The 11,597-nt window shown below is 28.3% G+C and overlaps 1 protein-coding gene across 7 annotated transcripts in view; it reads left to right on the top strand.

Annotated features, from left to right (window-relative positions):
• The first annotated feature begins 4,243 nt into the window (after positions 1 to 4,243).
• The window catches only part of LOC145329588 (band 7 protein AGAP004871-like), a 98,259-nt gene continuing 90,905 nt past the window's right edge, over positions 4,244 to 11,597 (top strand). For 3 of the 7 annotated variants that reach the window (XM_080173874.1, XM_080173873.1, XM_080173870.1), the window contains exons 1-3: positions 4,244 to 4,577; positions 5,725 to 5,818; positions 7,932 to 7,997. In XM_080173874.1, coding sequence (XP_080030000.1) covers positions 7,980 to 7,997 — 18 coding nt within the window. In that variant the 5' untranslated portion in view covers positions 4,244 to 4,577; positions 5,725 to 5,818; positions 7,932 to 7,979. Of the gene's footprint in view, positions 4,578 to 5,676; positions 5,819 to 7,931; positions 7,998 to 11,597 lie in introns of all 7 variants that reach the window. The other 4 variants (XM_080173871.1, XM_080173872.1, XM_080173876.1 and 1 more) reach the window with 4 other exon arrangements.

Raw genomic sequence — 11,597 nt, 5'->3', positions numbered from 1 at the left:
GTGACTCTACCCAGTTTTTCCTGTATGGTAACTCTTTTCAGATGTCAATGTAAAACTAAACAGATATTTATCAATAAAATTGAAAGATGTTTTATATATAAAAAAATATTTTCAATTACGTATACATGAATAATATTCGTTCAAAAAGTTCCAGATAAATATATTTTGTTGGCTAGAGAGAGAAATAAATTGATTAGTAAGAGCTTAGTAGAAGGATTTACATATATTTATTTTTATCCTTCTATAAAGGCCAACATACTAGCATACACAAAACTAAATATATAACAAGACAATAATTTTGACCGAAAATGACAAGGACTGAAATATTTTTTATTTAGCTAACAGCAAATCTAAAATGGATAGAATGCTCATTGGTTAGATATCAAAGATTTGAGCTGAGAAAATCAGAGTTCTTTATGAAAAGACGTAATTACCAAATTATAGAAATACTTAACACTGTTAGGGATTTTATTCACAAGAATTTCAGTCAACAGTTTTCTTTAAACGGAAATTTCGGCCGTCTATCTTCAAAGTCAGCATTGAAATCATAAGACTGACAAACGGACATACAAAATAAGTTACAAAGTATTAAGTCACTAGAAATATTTTATTTGTATTTAGATGAATTAGCTTGTCCTTCAATCTAGACAAACCAGATGCAATTTAGTTTTTAAAGATCAAAGGTACCGAAAGCGTAGAAAAAAGCTTTTAAGTATTAATATTACTTTCATAAACAATTTTGTTTTTGATACAAAAAAAAAATATTTTTTTCTGTGAGTTAAAACAGAAACAGTGGTATTATCTGAATGGAAACAAGAAGAATTATGTTCCAAGTAGCACAGCAATAACGGGTTTGAATCTTAATGACAAACACACACAAGTATTTGACATTTAGGTTATAATCATTTTATGTTCTCTAAAATAATAAAATCCGTCAACAAACATGAAAATTTTACTTCAATTACCTTAGTCAGGGACGAAGGACAAAAATATCCTTATTTTAAGAAGCTATGCTTCAAACAAGCAGATATTCTAAATTTTTAAAATGATAAGAATAATTAAAAAAAATATATTGTTAGGTCAAAAATACAATTTATTTTTACAATTTTAAGAATTTCTTTCTTTAGATGTTGAAAATTAAGATAACACAAAGGAATTTACATAGAGATATGGGGAAAGATGGATGGAGGATGAAATTGACACCCTCCCCTCCTTCTCTAAGATAGGAATTTTTTTTTACCCAAATTCATTAATAAATTTTAATAAATTAATAGTATCTTTATTTATCCAAAATAAATATTTTAAAACTGACTTCTTTCCTATTTCATTTTCAATTAAACCATAAATTTTTCCTACAAAATATGTTTAGAATTTAGGGAATGTAAAAATACTAGTAGCTATGTCAAAATTTCAGGTCAAAGATCAATCTATTACTTTATTTTGAATTATTTTCAGTGTGTATCCGTTCATTGAGATTTACCAGGGGTGTGTTTATAAAGTTTGTGCTTTGAGATACATGAATAAAAATTAAGAATTAAATATAAAATCTATGGTTTTCACTTACACAAATGTTAGCTATTAATTTCATGAATTAAAATTCAAATTGTTCTATACGTTTTTTTAATTCAAATGGGTAATTAAATTGATAGTAAAAAACAATTTAATTATTTATAAAAAGTGATTAAAGCTTTATGAGAATAAGCAATACCATTAAGAGGAAAGTTTTTTTTTTTGATTGGTTGGTCTTTTCATACAAGTAGTTTCCTACTTTTTAGAATTTTTATCTCTATTTTATGCTATAACATACTTTTTCTGTGAATTTTTAAGCATAGTAGTTTAACATTAGGAAATACCTTACATTTCCAAACAGTCATGCAATACTGTACAGAAAATATCCCAAAAAGCACAGCATGTCATAAAGTAGAAAAATTCGAATGCAATTATTTTAAATAAGATAATCAAAAGCATTTTAATACAAAAATTTACTTTAGTTTCTTTTGTGACAATGCCACATAAGAGGCGTTTCGTAGTATTTTCACAGAAGCTTTTATATTTGGTTATTATAGGTTAGGTTAGGTGATTGCCCCGCTGAGATAGACAATTGGGCCCGCAGGGTTAGAGCCCCCCGCAATGGATAGAAACAAGAGAAAAGCTACTGTGAAAATACGACGAAACGCCCCTTAAGAGGTATTATCACGAAAGGGACTATACCCATTTATTTATCATAATATAAATATGCTTTCATTAAACCATATGGGAACTACTATTAAAAAAGTTTCTCAGTAAAATAATACGAAAAAAACATTACAGACAATTAAATCTACAACCTACATTGATACAAACACAGACATTTGTAAAGAAACTTTGCTTTAAAATGTGGAGTAATGTGTAATATTGTTTGAACACTACCAAATTAAAAGTGCCTGTAGCTTGTTTTAAAAATAGTTTTCTTTGTAAAATAACACTACATGAGCTATATAGTCCAGCTATGGACTGTATTGTAATTATCAGTGTTAAACGGCCTTTAAAACGTGGCCCTATGCGAGGGAATGTTAAAATGATTACCTGAAACAGAATTTAAATAGAAAATAATTATGCAGAAATGTTAATGGATATTAAACAATTATCTACAAATATAATACATACATCACTAATATGTTTGTTAAGAGCACAGCTACACAACAATTAGCATGTTTTCATTATTTATACGTCCGTACGTCTGTTACTCCCTACAAGTATTTTAATTTTATTTTAACCGACTTTTTTTGTTGTAATATGGACAGAACCGCTGTCAGCCGATAAAAATATAAAAGCTGCATTTAATATCGAATGCCAAAATGCATTAGGCAATGTATTATTTTGCCTAAATTTGCCTTTTTTTGCGTTTTTCTTTGTTCCTTATTCTGTGCGAGATTTTTCTACCTGACATGAATATCATCAAGGATTTGGACAAACTCTCTCAAAAACAATTTTAAAAAGAGCTTAATTAAATTCAAAATATGAGAAAATCTAGATACTATAACACTTTAGTATTTGCTTGAATTTTCAATCAAGAAGGTGAGGAAACATTGGACTGTAAATTATTCTGGTACCCAAAGTTTTGTAAATATGTTATCTCATTTATTGGCTTGAAAGCTTTGGGTACTTTTTATTAAAATCTTGATTGGTTGGTTCAAACTGGTAGTTTAAAAACTTTTCATTCAATAATTTTTATCTACAGAAAGGATAATTTTGTTATCATCAATAGGGATGTAATTCAATTTTTCGTTCATTGTTCCTTGTAATATCTTTACTCCATTGAACACCACCAACTAACATTAGAATATTAATTTTTCCTAATAATTGTCCATAAATAGAGGAAATATAACACTCATATCCTAAATATCTTGCACAGTGAAACACGATTGTAGAAAAAATATTTTCCTTTTAAGAAACTTTTTGCCTATCTAAAGATGATTATATAAATATGTCAGAATATGCTTTGAATAATTATATGAATATGTTTTAATTTACTATAAGCACTATTCTTTTATTTTACTTTGTTGCCTTTATACAAAAAAATATTTAACAAAGAATTTTTGGATGTTATACGATTTAGGACAGTCTTAGCCGTGCGTACTAGCAAAAGAACACGCTACTAAAAGCCTCAGACACATTCAGCCGCAGCTACCATCAGCTACCACGCCTTGTATCGGCTGAAGCTGTAACCAGCCACACGGGTTTGATGTAGTCTCGCAGCCTCTAAGCTTTAGATACCGTCAGCCGCAATCGTAGCCGCGCAGCTTAGCTCAAGGCACCAATGCCGAGCCCTGATTTATATCTCTAATTTCCAATTGTTAAATTTGGGAGGTAACTCTAATCTTAGAAAAATGTCAAGCATTTTGCAATTCCATTACTTAGAATAGAAATACTAGTGTAAATATAAAACAGCAATATGTATACAATTCAATTTCTTTCAACTGTTTTAAAATATTTATTTAAAATTTACATTTTCCTACACTCTAAATGCACTTTCTAAATTTGAAGAAACAAAAATATTTTTTTCTGTTTTATTATTCAAACTCTTAGAACTATAAATATATTATTTTTAATGTAAGTTGTATGTATATAATCTTGTATATGTTTAGGTAAAATATAACATACATTTTATTTATTTGAAGATCAAATAAGAGTTTTACAATAAATGTTGTTGTTGATCTTGTACACTTTCATGCATGAAAAGATTTAAATATTTTCCAGAAAAAATGTGTAACGAGTAAACATTATTCTGCTGCTTAATCAATCAAAGCTTTAATCCTGCCAATTCTGTATTAACCCTACTTGTGATAACAAATATGTACTTTCAGTAAAAAAAAAGTACAGCTGTGTAATAAGTGAAAATACAGAAAAAAACCACAATATTCTAAAAAGACTTATTAATTGACTGGAGATAAGAAGAAAGGCGGCATCTGATCAACTGGCCTGTGTGCCGCACCAAACCCTGCCGACAAGATACTCTCTTTTTGGATTGCCCCCAGTGACGGCTCCGGCCGAACCCAGTTTCAAAAATTAGGCGCCCAGACCCATCGGATCCCCAGGTATAGTGCAGCTTACACACCTCCATAGCCACATATTTAATTTTAGTTAGTCCATGATAAACAGTGTTGCATACCAGGGAACAAGGGTGTCAGTGGACTTTAGTTTTTGCATCAAGGCACAGATTTTTTAATTGCTGTTTTTATTCCATTGCTTGCTTAAAAAATCATGAACTAAAAATTATAAAATCTATTGCCTTAAAATACCAGTATGGTATTATACTTTATCATTATATATACTTCATTTTAAAACAAATAACTGACATGCTTGTCAAAAACTAAAGTAGCATTTTAATACAATTCTCAAATGATAGAATAAAGGTCTAAAAGGTCTAAAATGATAACAAATGTTTTAAAACCCTGTTAAGAACATTATGATAATTAAAGATAAAGAAACTATGAATCTTAATACTTACTATAATTTTTATGACTTTATTTGAAATGCTACTTTATCTCTGGTATAACAAAAGCACACAAAATCTAACATCCAGACCTATCCAAGGATCATATACTTCTAGGGTTAAATTTTAGCACTGTTCCATTCATCCTTAAAAACACCATATCCTTGATAAAAATTTATTTAAGAGGGAAAAAAAGGCTATAATTATATTTTTATTATCACTCAAAATAACTTAGAGATGTAATGCATGTAGTAAATTTTCAAATATTAGTTAAGAACAAAAATACTGAAAATTGGTATGAGGGAAATATTAATTTGCCAATCTACATTTGTGTTTGCTAATACTTCCTAATGCACTAACAAATTCCTGGAACCCTTTACATATGATCCTTGGTTCTAACTATTAATATCTAGACTTTTAGCTTGATAAAATATCCACAAGACTAGTTTTATTTTCATTTCTAACAATTTCATTATATATAATATTTAAAACTAAGAACACTCTATTTCATTCATTAATTTAAATATTTATTTTAAAATCTATTTGTCATAATTTTCAACTCTAACTTACTAATATCTATATCATTATCAATAACAAAAAACTCTCTATATATATCATTTATTTTTTCTCTTATTTGTCTTTTTTTTTGATTGAAAATATCTAAAAATTGTTCTTTATTTGTGTGCGCCCACTGTTCCCAGTGATTGGTTATGGGTGTTGATGTGAGCGCACATGATTTATTCTGCTAGATGCACCATAACTCCACGGAGGACTAGTTGGTCACTCTACTATCTCTCTATCTTCTTCACCTCATTTCTGTAGACTCAATACAATCAATATAAGGTTAGAATACAGCCTACAGAAAATTTTCTCGTTGTAATCATTTCAGTTTAATTTGTTTTTCTGCAGTTTTTCATGCACAATACTTTTATGAATATTTTTTACATGGAAAAATGTTTTTTTTCCCCCAGCCCCTTTGTATTCTTTCATGTTGAAACTTTTCTTTTTGATTAAACCCTTTCTGTTGGTATATGTATCAAAAATCATTTCAAATAACCCCAGCCTTCTCATAGTGTTGCATTGCATATTGCATGTCAGTGGCGCTAGTTCAATCTATACAATACTATGTTTTTTTGATGTTAGAAAGCATTTGAGAGTGTTACTCTTGATTTTTCAGGAATAAAGCTATAAGATTTAGATGTGTGATTTTTATCATTAAATAAATGTTGTTTATTTCTGTTATATGTACATTTTTGAAGTATCGCCATTGTCATGCATGTGTGTGTATGATTGAGCCAATGTTTTGCTATGGTTTCTATCAGATCCTAGAGTTTGTTTCTCTTCCCCCTCTTCTGTGAATACCAAAACTGGGCTGTGTCAGATCTCAAGGTTTTTGCTAATTCATCCATTCAATGTCATTAAATTTAAAAATTAATATTAAAAAACATTACACACGAGACATTTTCAAATAAGATAATGAACTATTTGTGTAATGAAGCCTTGTCATGATTATTGGATCTAAAAATATCAAAAACCAAGATAAAGGACATGGCCTTGTTTTGTATTTCCCTTTTCATTCTCTCCTCACTTTTCATTTATCCTGAACTCCTTTTTTATTAGCAGAGTTTAAATGTTAAATGTATCTCCTAGCAGATTTAGTGGCTTCATTAATTTTTTGTATTTTTCCGATATCTTTGTAAGCTTAAGAAATGACACAGCCCTTAGTAAAATGTTTTTTGGTGATATAAAATAAATTTTACCTGTAAACCTAAGAGTTATAAAAGTTTGTTGATAAGACATAATCAAATTGAATTTTGAAACCCTTTTTACCTTTCTATCTCTTTCTTTTCTACCCTAATAAATTCTTTTTTTCTAATAAAATATGATTCAAAATATAGTGAAAACCAGATAAATTTCAAAAATTAGTGCTCAACCACTTAAATCTGCCAAAAGGGAGTGTTTAGATGAATGTTGATGTGAAAATTGTGGCACCCTGTGCTAAGAATTTTTAGCAATAAATAGGTTCCAATGCTCAGCAATTTTCTTGCTTAGATTTAGTGAGAAGTAATTTCTTTCTCACATTTTTAAGTAATCAGCTCTTTTCTTTGCTGAGTTATTAAGTGGTGTGTATTACATTATCAGCATAAAAAACTAATTAAATTTATCCATTAACTTTTTTTCATAAAAAAATCACATTTAATTTTACAAATTATATGTTTGAAAAAATATTCTTATTAGAATTTGACGCCTTGGTGACCAACAATGTTCATTAAATGTTTTAAAAGCAAGAAATTGAAATATTAAAGTGTTTAGTTTCAATAAAAATAAAGTATGACAGTGCCCTGTATTGATTAAATAATAGTAGTAACAATTCTTGATACTATAAATTGAATCTAAAAAAAACAAGTTTAACTCATATATTCTAATATTTGGCTCAGTTATAACTTATAACAAAACTTTTAAACATATTCTAAACTTAAAATGCACCATATTTCTTTATAAAACCTTATAACCATTAAATATTTAAGAATGTATAAAATATATTCATAAATAATGTTTAACTTTTTATATAAAGTTTAAATTGCTAATCAAAATGGAGCACTTAAAATAATGTATTTTTTTCTTTTTACTCTACCCCAACCCTTTGTTAAATTATGATAAGGTTTTGAAAGTCAAAAAAATAATTGGGATAAATATTAAACAAAATTTCTTACATAGGTCTTTTTATTTGCTTATTCTCAATTTTTAAGTTTTAGTTTGGTTTTAGAAAAAAAACCCATAATTTATAAGAGATAAAAATTTAGTATATATAAGAAGCTAGAGAAAAATATATTCAAACTTAAAGCATAAGACATGCTTCTGAATTATTTTTCATAAAAAACCTAGTCAAATAAAAAGACCTACAGTATGAAAGTTTGCATTAAAAATCTGATGAAAATGTTGTAATAATATTAAGGCCTAATTGTGAAATTTGTGACTCTGGATCTTTGTTAATCTTGTTTGTATGGAAAATAATGGCAAGGTATCTGTGTTCTAACCTTAATTATAGAATAGATTCACAGTTGTCATACATGGTCATCAGGTGACGCCTTGTTAGTCCTGCTGATCATTATTGCACTGTGTGTTTAGGTAGCTTCATTAGGGGATAAAAAGGAAATAAAGATCTTGTTAACACTGGTTTTATCCCAACAAAAATAAAATGATCTCTGGAAATTAAAATTAAAATGTCAAAGATATCTAGTTGATTTATAGGTTTGTTTTGAAATGGATATATAATGTTTCCAATAAAGATCTACAATTATTTCCTTTATCTCTATTCTTCATTTCATTTGCTTTTAACATAGGCTTTGCTCTTGTCCCCTTTTTCTAGTAAATCTCAAACTTTAAAAAAATTATGAATCTTTATATACTCTAGCAAAGCCTATAAAATTGTAGGGTTGTAAATTTTTAAAACTGATTTAAATTTTTTACAAATGTTTAGCTATTTAATGCTTTTATCTCATATAAATTATATGTCTAATGCTTCTTATTATGCTAGTCCTAGTTTATATAATTTAACAGAAAAATTAATCTTAAATACCCACTAAAGAACTAAAAGTTCTTGAGATTCCCGCAGGGTTAGTTAGTACCCAGTATTTAGACTTTACTGCAGAATATAAAAACAATTAGGAAAAAGTTTCAAAATAAGGGAATGTTAATATTATTTACATTAGTATCCTAAATTGATTTAGTTTGCTTTTTGTAAAGTGTTTTAGCATTCTTATGAAGGATAAATTTAAAAGTTTCACAACCCTACAAGCGTGTGCTCATAATACATAATTAATTAACACATTAAATAAACATTAGAAATTATTAGTTTAGCATGACATTGTCCTTGTTGCATGGTACTTTTTTTTGACTAATATATTTGTTAGTAGAAATAGAGTTTCAGGTTCAAGAAGTGATTTCTTAAAGGATTGTTACTAAGATATACAAGTCTATAATATAATAGTTAAATCTTTAAAATAATGTAGTAAGGTTGTTTTTATCTTTCAAAAAGGATCTCATTAACCTATGATGATACAGTTCTCCATTTCAAAAAAGCTTCATATGTCTTAGTGAAATTTATATGTATGTATGATACGACATAAGAATAATTATTCATTGCATCGTATTATAAACAGCTTTTAGTGGATATTAAAATAAGGGAAGAGGAATGTGGAGGAAATTTTCACTTAAAATTGTTTGTCTGAATCACATTCCCTAGTCCATATGCCTTAATATTCGTGGAAAGTTGTCTTTAATACGATGCTTTACATGATTTTTTAATATAACTGAGAAACAGTTATAATCCAGTGGATATTAATCGGTTTACAAGACATGCTAGAAGGTTTATTTTATTTTATTATTTTTCCCCCAGATTTTCACCAAAATTATTATTTTTTTATGGTTAAGTAGTATGTCTGTTGAAAATCATGCAATAATTTAATCAAAATAAATCATAATATAAAACAAATGTTCTTTTAATCGCCATTACATTGTGATTATTAAGAATTACATGTCTGGTATTAGTATTGGTAGGAAAAATGGTTTATAATGGTAGAAAATTGTTTCTTGCTTTAATGCCTTTTAAAAAGAATCTAAATAAATATTTATTTATATACTAAAACACTTCAAAAATCAATGAAAAGAAAATTTACTTAATTACCATGATTAATGAAGTTAATATCATATTTTTTTTGATGTTTGGTGGGAGGGGCGTAAAGGGGTGTAAGTAAATATCTAATTTTACTTAAAAAGTTGTTAAGAAAAAACTAAACATTTTAGCTACAAGTAGAAATGATTACATCTAACAACTGTAGAAATTTAATTTAAAGTAAATTTACGGACAAGAAAAGGGACTAAAAAGTGGGCCAGCCAAAATGTAATCAAATTTAACCTTTGAAAAGAATAAAAAAATTCTCTTTTGATTGAAAGGTTCCTTTTTTAAAATCCCACCTTTAAGAAATAATAGTTTATTTATTCATTTGAGAAAATTAGGAAATAATAAAATATTCTGTTTAAACTGACAGAATGATTATATTTCTATTTTCTGTCTATTTTTTATATCCTATTATATAAAGTAGTAAGCTTTTTTTCTGTAGTGAAAAATCTTGCTAACCACTGAACCGATATAGTCCACCTTTGCAGTGAAGCTTCATGTAGGTCCAAGGATGGTTTTAGGTTGTTTTATTTTTATAAAAAGCCTAGGTATGGCATAGACGTCCAAGGGGGGGGGATGGGGTGATTACCCCCCCAAATAAAAAAGCTTGGACGCCCCTGAGGTATGGTTTCAGTCTATTTTTCTGCCCTTCCATATCCCTACTATTTAGAGGCCCTAGATGTTAGGGGCGCAACCGCTAGTCTCAAAAACACAGTACCGATTGGGTATTACTATATTTTCATATTATCTCGGGCAAATAAAACTTTCGCATATCTCTCTTCAAAATTGCTTAAATTGATAATGAATTTTTCTTATTATGTATTCATCTCACCTGAATAAGGAAAAGAAAGAAATCCCAAATGGATAGTTTATATTCCTTATATATATATATACATTTTTTCTTTACAAAAATTTCTTTAAATGACAGATACTTTCGGATTAAGTCAGATTTATTTTCATATGCTAATGTTTTAGTAAAATGAGTCTACCAATTTTTAACTCTATTATTTTTATTTTTATAATTCAAAAAATAGTTTTATGAGTAGAAGTAAAATAAGTTGATGAAAATGTTGTTTAACTCTAATATTGTGCCTATCTCTAGGAATTGGCACTGAATACCTAAACAATTTGCATTTGGTTATATAATTCTCTGACAGCCATTTTGTTTCTTTAGGCGCCATTTTTGTTTTGGGATTTTTTTCTTTATATCTAAGCTTATTTTATTTATGCATTTTAACAATGATAGAATTTAAAAACTTAGTTTTGGAAAAGAATTACAATTGAGAAACAGGGAAAAAATAAGTAATAACTAAGTGACACGATTCTAAAGTTTATTTCATTGTATTATCACATTAGAAGTACTAGGTAGATCAATCTTAAATCTATTGTGTCTGAATGTGCGTCTATGTGTTGGTATATGTGTGTCTTCATCTCTGTGTATGTATCTGTGTGTGTCTTTATGTATATATGTGTGTGGTTGTGTGTGTGTGTGTGTGTGTGTGTGTGTGTGTGTGTGTGTGTGTGTGTGTGTGTGTGTGTGTGTGTGTGTGTGTGTGTGTGTGTGTGTGTGTGTGTGTATATGTGTGTGTATGTGTGTGTGTGTGTGTGTGTGTGTGTGTGTGTGTGTGTGTGTGTGTATATGAATAAGGTATTGTTATTATCTGTATAGATTAACAATATTCCATGCTACACTTACAGAATGCTTTTCAATGATTGTCTTTTTATGCAGTGGTAGATATACACTCATATATATATATATACAATGTGTTTCAGAAAAAATTGCGTTTTCCAGTTTTGGGAATCAACCAGAAGGAGCATGAAAAAAATAATTATAGGTCCATATTCTCTGTAAAAATGCACATAAAATTTACTTAAGGTGGTTTTCGATATCTCTAAAAATGTGGCTGTACTGATAGGTATATGTAGGTTAAAAATGCCTGA

This window comes from Acartia tonsa, chromosome 10 (genome assembly GCF_053477335.1).
Source record: "Acartia tonsa isolate MP-2025a chromosome 10, ASM5347733v1, whole genome shotgun sequence".
NCBI classification, from domain to species: Eukaryota; Metazoa; Arthropoda; class Copepoda; order Calanoida; family Acartiidae; genus Acartia; species Acartia tonsa.
Note: the sequence above shows the minus strand (reverse complement) of the source record. Positions and strands in the feature narration are given on the sequence as shown.